This window comes from Equus przewalskii, chromosome 27 (assembly GCF_037783145.1).
Source record: "Equus przewalskii isolate Varuska chromosome 27, EquPr2, whole genome shotgun sequence".
In the NCBI taxonomy this organism is placed as follows: Eukaryota; Metazoa; Chordata; class Mammalia; order Perissodactyla; family Equidae; genus Equus; species Equus przewalskii.
Window position 1 is genome coordinate 33341043 of NC_091857.1, and position 12705 is coordinate 33353747.

The window sequence follows — 12705 nt, forward strand, 5'->3', positions numbered from 1 at the left end:
ACAACTGCAAACCATGCTTATGAACTCGATCAGTGGAATCAGACGGCCTCGGTGGCACTCCAGCACCACCACTTAATAGCTTTGTGACCTTAGACAGTTTACTCAACCTCTTCAACTCTCAGCTTCCTCATTAATAAAATAACCTCTACTTCCTAGGTTTGTGAGGACTCACGGGCAGTAGGAGAAGAGTGGGGGGTGGCCAGAGATGATAAATCTAGTGAAGGAAGAATTATCCCACCTAAAATGCCAGTCCTGCCCCTGTTGAGAAACATCAGTTGTTTATAAAGTGGTTGAAGTGTGCTTAGCACATACACAGCATCAGTAAAAATCCGAGCCAGCCATTGTACATAGCTGATGGGGTTTTATTATCAGGAGCTAGGAATGGCCCTAATAGATAGTTAGGCCAGTTATCTGTTCTCTGCCAGAGAAAAATAGCTATTCTAAAGCCAGAGTCTCCTGTTGTTTGTAACATAGCTCTAACCGCAACTGGCAGGTTATAACTGGTTGCAGTATTGCTCAGGGGCGTGTGTTCTTTTCTGTTTTATTAAGATAAAATTCACATTATAGAAAATTCACCATTTTAACCATTATGAAGTATACAATTCAGTGGTTTTCAGTATAGTCACAATGTTGTGTAACCATCACCACTGTCTAGTTCCAGAACCATTTTTCATCACCCAAAAAGAAACCCTGTACCTGTTAAGTAGTCACTCCCATCTTAGGACATAGGATCTTAAGGTACTTTAATGAGATTTTCCTATAGTTGATGGGAATTTAGTTGATGTTGGCTCTTAAAAACACAGAATAATTGTGGCCCAGAATAACTTATGGAGTAGAATTTTGGAACGTTGTACTGTTTCTGCATTAGAACAGAATCTTGGGCCCTGCCTGCCAAAACTTCTCAGCCCACATCTGTGTAGAGGTGGGGTTTTCCTATTCAGTCATGGTCCTTGCCAAATTCAGTCTTTTTTTAAATCTAACGTTTATAGAGCTCATATTACATATGTACCATACTCAAATGGAAATTTTTACGTATATTAATTTATTTAATCTCAAAACAATCCTAGTATACTAGTGTTACCGTATAGTACACTGGTATTATCTCCATTTTACTGATAAGGAAATGGAGGCAACAGCAGCTAATGCAACTCGCTGAAAGCCACACCAGTGCTAAGTGGCAGAACAATGAGTGAGTGTCAGGCTCCAGGTCCCTCACTGTTGTCCCCCCTTGAGAGAATCTCAGTTCCACAACCAGCTGGAAAACATCTCAGCACTTCGCTAGCAGTGTAGGTGTATCAGTTAATTGCTCCCATAATAATGCTGAGTAACAGTCACCCACAAAACCTCAGTGATACGTACCAATAAACACTAAGTGTGTGAGTCTGTGGGTTAGCTGATCCCGTTGGGCTTGGCTGGACTGTTTCACCTTTGGGTCTGCTAGGGCTCTGCTGTTCTTGGCTGTGCTTGCTCACGTATCTGGGGCGTCTTTCTATGGATTGATCTAGAATGGCCTCAGCTGGGATGGGGCAACGAGCTCTGCTCCACATGAAGTCTTTCATCTTTCAATAAGTGCAAGGGCAAGCGAGGACAGTCAGACAAGCACTTTTCAAGCCTCTGCTGACATCAAGTCTGCTAATATCCCATTACGCAAAGCAAGTCACTTAGCCAGCCCAAATTCCAGGGGCGGGGGAGAGAGACTGCCTCTTTAGTGAAAGGGACTGCAGGGTCCTATGACAAAGGGTATACATATAGAGAGGGTGCAGGACAGGCCTAGGAATGCTATCCCTGTGCCACAGTATGTTAGTACCAATAATTAACTAACAGTAATTACCAAGAGCTTGAAACCCTTCTGTGCTTGGGCCTCCCTTGTCTCTGGCGTCTCCCTTACCAGTTCTCTGCATTGTCCTCTACACTTAATGGGTAGCATTGGTCATATGATTTATCGCTTCGGGACCTTTTCCCAGCACGGTCCTTCCTACTGCAGGTGGCCTTCTTCCTCCCCAAGCCTGGCTCGCTCCTCTTCATCCTTTGGGTCCAGCTCAGGCATTTAGGTCTGTGATCCATTTTGAGTTAATTTCTGTGTGTGGTGTAGTAATTATCTTTTATGCATATTTCCCCCACCAAACTGTGATCTCCCTGAGAGTAAGGACTGTTTGCTAGTGATCTTTGCATCTCAGTGTACAAGACCAGGATCTCTGCCAATCTTATCCATCAGTGTGTCCTTGGGCCCCTGAAGAACTGGGTTTAATGAATTGTATCTTCATATTCTGTGTCAGCCTACATCAGAGGGCATCAGGCATGCACATTCTCTGAGGATTGTTGCTTTCTTTATTTCTGGTACGTAGTTGAGGATATTACCTGTTCTCTCATTTGACAAGTGTTTATCGGATGCTCCCTTAAGTGCCAGGCTCTGTGCTGCTCTTTGGGACTCTTATGCAGCATCCTCTTTAGGAGGCCCTAAGAAGTCGTTTCTCTCTGTTCTCACTACCTGGGCTTCGTTATGCAGCGGGCTTGTTTTTATTTTGTGGATACTGAATTATAGCTCATTGTATTTCCTCCTTGTCTCCCAGAAAGTTTTAATGCTGTTTCCAAAGAATGGTTCTGACCTCATGTCATTTATTTTTATATTACTCTCACTTATGATTTTACATTATCATTCTTACCTTTTTATTCTCTTTACCTACTTAGCATTCTTTTTATTTTGTCTCTTTAAGTTATATATATTACGGAAGGCACTTCAGATATTTATTTTGGAACAAAGTTGAGGTTTAAGACAAGAAGTATGGTAACCAAATGTTATCTAATTGAGAAAAAGACCAAGTAGAGGATACAGTTGTACGTAGCCTCTTCTTTCTTTTCTTCTAATATTTCAAAGAAAAGGATTCAGATCACTCTCTTTCATGTAGTCGGAGACAGGCTCATGATAGCTGACCTAGTTAGCGCTTGAGGCAGCAGTGTCGTTAAAGGGTGGTTAGTACAAACAGCAGATGAACTCATGTAGCATTTTCCATGGCTGAGCTGTAAGTGCGTGTGTTTATAATACTTGTGCCGTTTGATACCTGAACTCCTTTAGGTACTCGTTGCCAGGTAGGTTCTTATGCCTGAGTATAACCTTGTGGTTGCACATCATCTCCCGGCCAAAGGGCTGAATGCAAGGTGAAGTCATTGGCTTGGAATAGAGGCACAGGGTAGGCGAGAAAAACAAGGTTGGCTTGGCTGCCGGCAGCAAGGCGTGCGTGTGGACATTGGTCGTGGTAACAGGAGCGAACCAGGTGGAATACAGGATTTTGTAAGTAGAGTAGGCATAGGGGAAACCTCAGTCACGGTAATGACTCAACAAGTTCAGGATCAGCAAGGAAAATGTGAGTGGACCTGTCCCCATGCTGGAGGGAATGTCACTGAACTGTCGTTGAACCTCTGCTGCCTGAGAACAGTTGGCCTGCGCATCGCAAGGCCACTGAAATCAATCCTCGCCCTGCGGTAGGACTCGGAAGTCTTTAAGGACCTGGACTGGTTAGCAAATCTGCCTCCCAGGAACATGAAAACCTTGGCGTCCAAGGCTGAAGGGTCCTTCCTCTAAGTTGAAGTCACCTTTGACCAGAGGGTCATTACTTCCCTGAACTCTGCACTCTGTATAGGTTGGTTCCAGGGTACCTCATCCTCTCTGAGGGAGCATGCCCCCAGTTTCTGTAGCTGAACCCCTGTCCTCAGTGACCTGGTCACGTCCTAAGCCTAAGCGGGAGGTTCAGCCTACGGGAACCAGATAGGAGGTGGAATTTAAACGTTCCCAAAGCACAGGTGAAAAGTGAGGGTTTCATTAAGCAGTCGTTGCTATTACTAGAATTTCAAACTGGAAACTATTAAAATTTAAGCTGTTTCTTTTTGTTGTTTCTTATAAATATTGCTCTATTCTCTGATTCACATATTATTAGAAATATTAATATAGAGAGTGTTTTACTTATAAGTGACTGGTATTTATAAATATTTGCTCCACCTCTACCTCTGCTAGCATTGAATGGAAAAATGACATAAAACTTTTAGAGTGTTTGTAGGTTCAGAAGTTGTTTCAAAAAGCAACACCTTCATAAGAAAGCTGACAAAGAAGGGGGGTCTCAAGCGGTGTTGTAACCTAACTGTCCAGGGGCACAGGGTGACTGACACTGCCTCAAAATACAGTTTTTCAGTTCTTGTTGTCACAGTGCCTGAAATTCTGGCAGGTATCCCAACGCAAATGCCTCAGTGACCAAGCCAGAGGCGTCACATTTATGTTTTATAAAGCAAACAAAAACTATTGGACTTGCCAAATAAAACATGTCTGCAGATGACCTCTATAGATTAAAGACTCATTTAGGCTGGAGAGTGAAGTGTGAGTACTTCTGGGCAAGTTGAAGTGCTTCTTCAGAATACTGTACTGGACTCAGGTGCTCTTAGTGGGGAGGGATTTGGAGGAAAGGCATTTTTCAGTATGCCCTTGGGAGTTGGGCATGCTCTCAGTTGCGGGTGCTTAATTTAGGGGTCCAGCAAAACCTGAGGGTGTTTGGGGGGTCCCCACAGGACAGAACCGAGTGCCGAAAGTAAGACAGACATGAATCTTTTCAAAACTCTCAGAGGAAATTCTTAATTTTCTCCTCTTCACCCCTGTACCACATGTCTCTGCTCCCAGAACCCAGGCTAAGACTGTTTCTTCTCCAGTCAAATAAACCCTCCTGGTCTGGGAACCTGCCCTCCCAACACCATAGACCTCCTTTTATTCAGTTTACCACTGTAACCATGAGCTTTTTGGAAGAGAAGTATTGCACATTTAATTGACATTTCTAATATAGCTTTTTATGGGAAAATGCATTCCAAGTTACAAGCAACCAACTGGTAAATGGATTTTGGGATTGTAGAATGTTCATAGGGTGGGAGTTGCCCATATTGGGAAAGGTGGTTTTGGGAAGCAAAACCCGCCTGACTTGATGGTGAGCTGGTCTGTCCTAGAATAGCCTGCTTGACTAGAAGTACCTGTAATGTGCAGGTAATCGAGACTTAGAAGTATGGTATTCCCTTCTGAGTGGTTATGTTGAAAGACTGTTTGGATTGAGTATTTTTATTCTTTTGATTTGTGGTCTTTGTCAGATACTTGTAAATTTCTGCTCTGTCCCATCAAAATGATTGTGGGGTCAAAACTATTGAGTTCTTATGTATATTTTATTGTTCATTCCTAGGTTTATTTAAATGTCTATATCTAGGTTAATTTCTCTGTTTCCCATGCCTCCTAGCCTAGTACATCTGCCTTACTCTCCTTTTTTGTTAATAGGGTTTTGTTTAGTTATTCATCCAACTTCTCTCAACTTCCGCTTTACATCTTATATCCGTTCTGTTCTTGTAAAGTTTCCTCTATTTCTTTTTATCATTCCTAGTATTAACACCATCATCTTCATTGTCTTTCACCTGGACTATTGCAGTGGGGTTTTAAGAGATTTTACCTTCCTCTAATAGAGAGTTCTTAACATTAAGGGTTAAAATCCATAATGGCCTATGAAATCAGTTAAATGATGGTGACTGGAATTGATTTTAATAATTGAATAGAACGGAAATATCAGATGGTGAGGGCAATTATTTTTTCAGTTTTATGTATGTGTGCTTGCATACTTATATGTATGTACGTTTGTTGTGAATCATTAAAATGTGTTTGTTACTGTGCGTCACAGTCAAGAAAATATGAGTGCCACTGTTCTAGTCTACACTTCCCTGTACCTTCCCACCCACCCCTAATCCACTTCTGTGTCTTTCAGAGTTATTTTTCCAAAACAAGAATCTCCTTATCTCATTGCCCTGCTCAAGAGCCTTCTCTGGCTCCCTGTTGTCTGAGGATCAGGTCCACAGTCCTTAGCATGGCTTACAAGGCCCTTCATAATTTGAACCCAAGGCACCTCTGGTGCCGTTCTCCCTGCCCTGCCTTCCATACGTCCGCTGCGTACTCCAGCCACGCAGCCCTCTTGCTTTTGTCCAGACATGCCTTACTTTTTTATCCTTCTACCTCGCTAGTCCCACTGCTTGGAATCTGTTCTCCATGTGGCAGACTCATTTTTGAGGGCGGAAATGAGATATCACTGATGTTGAGAAGCCCTTCCCAAGTACCAGAGAGTCCGCCATGCCTCTGTCCATTCCTGTTTTACGGCCCCCTCTCTGGCCTGATGTGGTGAGGGCAGGTGAGGCCAAGGCTGTGTGTTGTGCGACTTTGTGTCCCCGGCTCAGCCAAGGTAGCACAGCCTGCTGCAGTGTCTTCTGCTGTACTGGACTCACTGATTGAACGTAGCACACCACCGCAGTTCTGGTCTTTTGGGCTCTTTTTCTTTCAGTAAATCATCCTATTTATTTAAGTACTTTCTAAAATGTTTTTAGATCTCAAAGACAGAATTAGATTGGTTCCTCGAAGATTTGGAAAAGGAAATTAAAAAATGGCAACAGGAGAAGAAAGATATCCAAGAGAGACTGAAAGCACTGAAGAAGAAAATGAAAAGGGTTTTAAATGCCTGTGACATGTAAGTAACAATTGAAAAGCAATGATTTTTGTTTTTTTAAATTGGGTTTTTTTGGGGTTATTTTTAATTTTGGTACTCAATTTCAAACTATCAAGTAAAGTGAAAATTTTGTTTGCTATTTTTACCTCATTTTAAACAACATCCATTGGGGAATTATCTCACCTAAAACTTTTTCTAAACCTATCATGTTTGCACATAAATAACAGTGGGGCTTCAAATCGACAAAGAACTTACTTCCTTTTGGTCTGAACACCACCCATTATTGTGAACAATACCGTCGACCCTTTTTCTTTATCTGTACAATGAGGGGGCTAGTCTAGATGTAAGGTTCTTTCCAGCACTAAGATTCTGGGATGATTATTTTATTTATAATTACTTCTATCCTGAATCTTTTAATTATTAAAATTTGGTCATGTAGTATGAAGGATTTGGTGATACATACAGATATTACAGTTGTCAGATGGGCCAAGTTTGTTTTAAGATTCTCTAGGATCGTTTGCTAACTCCTCTTCCCTGAACAGTGATATGTCATATGATTCCTCAGTTTAATTGTTATCTACCACTGTGGAACAAAACACCCAAAACTCAGTGGCTTAAATTAACAGCCATTTTATTCGATCATGATGTTGCAATCTGTGCTCAGTTCAGCTGGGCCGTTCTCGTGCTGGTCTTGCCCGTGGTTCCTCCTGTGGCCGCATTTAGCTGGGAATTGCTGAGGCTGCGCTCAGCTGGGATGCTGCGAGTCTTCACCTCTTTCCCTTCCTGTAGTTTCAGAGCTTCTCCCTCTCCGTGTGGCCTCTTCGTGTGACTCTTGTCTGTGTGATCTCCAGCATGGTAGCCAGACTTCTTGTTGGGTGGCTAAGGGCTTCCAAGAGGGTAGAAGTGGAAGCTGCCAAGCTTTCTGAAGGTTCAGGCCCAGAACTGTCAGAGCATCACTTACCCCACGTTGTGTTGTTTCAAGCAAATTGTGGCCTAATCCAGATTGAAGGGCAGGAATAACGGGAGGCGTGGTGCACTGGGGGCCACACTGCCTCACTCACCTTTTAGGACATTTTGTTGGTTCCATTTGCCATCCCATGTGATCAGATGACTTTCGTTATGAGTCTTGCTAGCATAGCATTTGGGCAGTTTTTAGGCATTCCTTAAAAGAATGATGAAATATGAAACATTGCCTGTGTCGTGTCATTTGGATCATGTCAAAGTAGTTTCATTAGTAGAACACATTTATGGAAAAGATAATGTCTGTAAAGTTCTTTACCTCTTAATATTTGCACAGGTCTAGTCTTAATTGTTATTCAAGCTTATTCAAAATTCAAGGATATTTATATTTAATATATATTTTTATATGCTCAATTCAGACATCCTATCAAACTAGACAAATGAGTCTACTGATAAAAATTTTTTCTGTGCTAGCATAAAAATTAACCATTTGTGCTGAGGAATAAACTTTTGTTGGGTGAGGAAGAGTCTCTCTGAGCTAACATCTGTTGCCAATCTTCCTCTTTTTTTACTTGAGGAAGATTAGCCCTGAGCCAACATTTGTGCCAGTCTTCCTCTATGGGTCACTGCCACAGCATGGCTGATGAGTGGTATAGGTCCGCACCCAGGATTTGAACCCAACAACCTGGGCTGCCGAAGTGGAGTGCACCGGACTTAACCACTTCGCCATGGGGCCAGCCCCAGGAATAAACTTTTTATTTTCTTTTTCACACTATTAATATATTTCTTTGCCTTTTTCTGTCACAAGTTAAAGATAAGCCATAAGCTTCTCTGTACTTTTTGCACTTGCCAAATAAATGCTTTAAAGCTAAATTTTTATATTTAGATTTTAAAGTAAAATTTTAAAACTTTTTGGATCTCTTAGAGAAGCACAAAAAATATGAGGAATGATTTCATTGATTTTTCTGTGCTTTGGATCACACTTAATCTTCATGAAGAAATGAATGGGACATAGGAGCTCATGATTGGTGCAGTGATACAAACCACAGATGACTATGAAAGAAGGCAGAAATTGTATGAAAGAGCTACCCAGTGTTGAGTACTCAGAGGAAGTATTTTACAAAAGAAGAAAAATGGCATGTAAACTGGTTCTTCGTGAAAACTTGGGATTTTTAGCAAGTAGAGATAATTTTTAAAAGTGTGTAGGAGAGCAGGAAAGTAGAGACAGAACCCATCTTGTGCAGGGCATTGCTCAAGAATCAAAGATTTACACACTTTCTGTGAAGCGTTTTCAGACTGTGTGGCATGCGTGAGTGCGTGTGTGTGTTAACTGGACTTTAAGTTCTGTTGTAAAGAATAGAAGGCTGTTCTCATTTTGAGTGAGAACCGTGGCATGCTGACGATGCGCTGGCAGCACCTGTGCTCCTCTGTCTCGTGTTGGGCCCCCTGGAGGCACTCCTTGAAGTGGACTGGGGCAGGGGGATCTGCACAGCAAGCGTGTGGCTCAGAGTGAAGAAAAAGGTCATCTGCCCTCCAGGTGTAAAAGGAAAATTTCCCAAAATGGAAAATGACCCAAATTCTTTGCCTATTTAGAAGATATTAGAAATGAAACAAAATGTAGAAATTTACAAAGAATTCAAGAAATGTTTGTATGGGTATGGGTAGAATTTACTATGTAGGATTGTGTTTTTAAAAATCTTTTAAAATTAATTAAAATTTGGTGATTATGCTTTTATAGGTATACCCAGAAAAAAGATGGAGATGATAAGGAACATGAATTACTTCTGGATCAGTCCCTTGAAATCAGGCAAATTATGCTCAAATTTATTTTTAATATTTCATTATACTTTTAATACTAGGGACACAGGCCCACTAGACTTCTCAATGTATTGTTGCTTGTCTGTTTCTTTTAAGTAATTATGTTTCTCTTTTCTTTATTTCTGTTTCTATTTTATTCTTTAAAATAATATTTAAATAGATTTATTCTTTAAGTATCTTTGTTTTACAGTGTTCCTACTTCCATTTCACATTGTCAGTATAAGAAATCCTGAATTTATTGTTGTTGACTACTCGTCTTTTCCCTTGAATTAACTTGAAACTAAAAGTATTTTCAAAACTTTTCTTTTCTGTTACTTGAAATAATCCCAACTATATTATGGTAGTTTGTTGCTCTACAGTTAAAGGTTTATTAAAGAATTTTTATTATGAACCTATAAAAAGTTTCCTTTTCACCTTTATTAATGGAAATAATATTTTCATATACTGGTAGCAACTATATTCAGTATTAGCTGTTGTTGTAGTCTGCTTTTCTTGTTTAATATTGTTTGATATACACATTGCCAGGAACAACTTTGTACAGATTATTTTTTTCCTTTGGGTTATTTCCTTGTAATATATGGCAAAATAGAATTTCTGACTCAAAGGATGAAGGATGTTCTATAAAGTTGATAAATATAGTCAGATTATACTCCACCTAACCTCATAAAAATGGTGAATCCCTTTCTCAACATTCCCACCAAATGCTCACTTTTAATTTCATATCTTCCTTAGACCATTTGTAAAGTGCAAAGAGCACTTGTGAATCTGTATCAGATGGTAAATATTAGGCAAGAAGTACTCTAGAAGATAGCGTTTAAGTCTTTTTGTGACATGACTTCAGAGTTGGCCTGGCTTAAGACTTTGTGATCTCACTAGTTAAGTTTTTTTAAGAAGTTTTTCTTTAATATTTGCAGTAATACATTTACAAATGAGAAAATGAAAATAGAAGAGTGTATAAAGAAAGGGAAAGAGCATTATGAAGAGTGTCTTCAGAGAGCTGTGGCTGCTGAGGTGAGTCCCGGGCTCCTGGAGACTGGCAGACACAGCAGGATGCCGTTCATTTGCTTTGTGTTTAATTACACAGGAGGCATAACAACGTTGCTGAGAAGTGCAGGGGCTCAGAGATGTCACCCATAATCCTCCTTCCCTGAAGCAACCACTGTCCGTGCATATACCTTTACCATTTTCTGCCCTTATGCTTATGTTGTGTTACATAGCTGTACTCACAGTGTACACCAAGCTTTGTAACCTGCTTGCTTTCTTTAACATTGTACGTCAGTCATTTTCCATTCTCTATGCCTTGAATGGCTTCATCATGCTGAGCCAAGTGATCTACCATGTAAACGTAGTTGCCAGTACTAGAAAAGGAACTTGGAAGTAATCCACTTATTAAGAATATACTCTCTCCTGCCCCCAGAAGAATATATACCGATGTCAGTATACTATTTGAGCAGCTACTGAGACAATAGTCAAGATTATGACCTCTGGCAATATTTGATTGAGTTCCTGAAACATGGTGGCTTTGTTTTTCTAATTGAGAAACAAATGTTATTTATTGGTATATGTGTCTATGATTATTCTGGGAAAATAAGGCTTAGTTTATTGCAATCTTCAAACATGAGTGCTTTAATTAAATATTGACTATGCAGCTGCTTCTAAGGAAAGGAAGAAAAAAAAGCCAAAGTACCTATACTTTGTGAATCTTATGCCAGCATGTATATTCCTGAGCTTGTTCAGTTCCCCTTTACAGCATTTGGCAAGCAGGTTTGCCTGGTGGGCCCTGTCAAGGTTAATGCACTTGGATTAAAACAAGGCAGATTTATGTTTCCTGCTGTGACTCTTAAAAAAATGGCCACTTGGCTTATGGGGAAGCCAGAGAGTCTAAAGGTCTTAAAACATGCCCCAGAGGCTCTTGCTGCCTGTGCTGAGAACAAGTTCTCTGAGGCGTTTAGATTCGGTAGGCTGCAGCCTGGGGGTTATTTTGCAGGCCCCTGACTCTGTGCTCACCATACACAGGACCATAGAAAAGGCACACCAGGTGTATGTGACCCAGCTCTGTGCTTGTATACGGCTTAATCATTAAACCATGTGGAAAGTTTCAAATCTGAGGAAAGTATCATTTAAGGTACATAATTTTACTGTTGTGTTGTTACTGTATTTTCAAATTCCAGAGTTTCGATTCCTGTTTACTTGAGTTAAATTATAGCATAATCAAGTTCTAGTGACTCTGTCATCATATGTCATTGAAGGAGAAACTTGGAAGTGGTTTAGAAGTTTTAACAACTTTAAAATAGTTTCAGTTTTTCAGTTTTAAAATACACGTTCTCTAATCTAATGGCAGGTATCTGTGCTTGAAAACCAGAAGGAGACAGAGCTGTATAAGTTACAGATCATGGAATCACAAGCAGAAGGGTATCTTAAGAACCTGAAGCTAATGAGCAGGTACTGTGTGGTGTCACAGGTATCTCTCTCAGCGTGTCATTCGGTAAATAAAAGTTAGAGCTGATTTGAGGGAAAAAACCTTTCCATTAGGACTATTTTATTTTTAATAGTTAGACAAAACATGTTGAGTTGTAGAGAAATGAAAACATAAACAAAAATGATAAAAATTATCTGTAATTCTAAATTGAGATACAACTAGTTAATATTTTAAAATAAATTCAGTAAGTATTTGAAAAAAATGAAAATATATATATGTGTTTTCACTAAGTAGTGTATAGGAAGCTTCCTTTCATATCAGTAATTACATTTCTCCCACCTAATTTTCAAAGACTGGCTGGTGTTCCAGCAGAGGAACGTGTCATGATTTATCATACACCACTGTGTGGGAGAGTGGGGTTGTTTGCACATTTTGTTAAAAGCTACACTACAGCGAGTAATCTTGTAGCTAAATTTTTATGCACATTATTAATCATTTCCATGCAATAAATTTCTGGAATGAAGATCACATTTTCAAGGCTTTTTAAACAGTTGCCTTCCATAAGAACAGTTACTTAACAGTGTCTTAATGATGCAGAGTCTGGGAATGTCGTTTCAAAAGATATTCACCTGTGGTCATTTTTTGAACTCTCCATAATCTTTACGTGTTTTTGTTTGTTTTGTTTTCTTTTTGGAATAAGGTTTACCTGGGAATCCTAGAGGATCTTGCATCTAGCACTTTTCTATGTGGCATGGGGTTACTTTTCATCTGGTCCTTTTATTATATTCCATACACAGGTTTTGACTTTTTAATCTGAAGTTTTTCATCCTTCCTAGTGCTTTTTGATTTAAATTTCAAGCCCTCACTGTTGAACCAGAGATTCTGTGGGTCATGGAAAAAGTTTTAATGTATAGTTGTTTATTTCTTCATTTTTCGAGATGGTTCTTTTTCTCATGGGAAAACCTTTCTGATATAGGTAAACTAATCTACAGCTGAGGCTGA

The 12705-nt window shown here is 39.9% G+C and overlaps 1 protein-coding gene across 25 annotated transcripts in view; it reads left to right on the top strand.

Annotated features, from left to right (window-relative positions):
- The window catches only part of TTC3 (tetratricopeptide repeat domain 3), a 150250-nt gene that overhangs the window by 96110 nt on the left and 41435 nt on the right, over nucleotides 1-12705 (top strand). For 22 of the 25 annotated variants that reach the window (XR_011533947.1, XM_070597636.1, XM_070597640.1 and 19 more), the window contains 4 exons: nucleotides 6388-6527; nucleotides 9205-9273; nucleotides 10199-10295; nucleotides 11626-11726. Coding sequence is in view for 22 of the 25 variants with exons in the window: in XM_070597636.1 (XP_070453737.1) it covers nucleotides 6388-6527; nucleotides 9205-9273; nucleotides 10199-10295; nucleotides 11626-11726 (407 nt within the window). In the remaining 3 variants the exon portion in view is untranslated. Of the gene's footprint in view, nucleotides 1-6387; nucleotides 6528-9204; nucleotides 9274-10198; nucleotides 10296-11300; nucleotides 11405-11625; nucleotides 11727-12705 lie in introns of those variants that run through there. The other 3 variants (XR_011533951.1, XR_011533950.1, XM_070597648.1) reach the window with 2 other exon arrangements.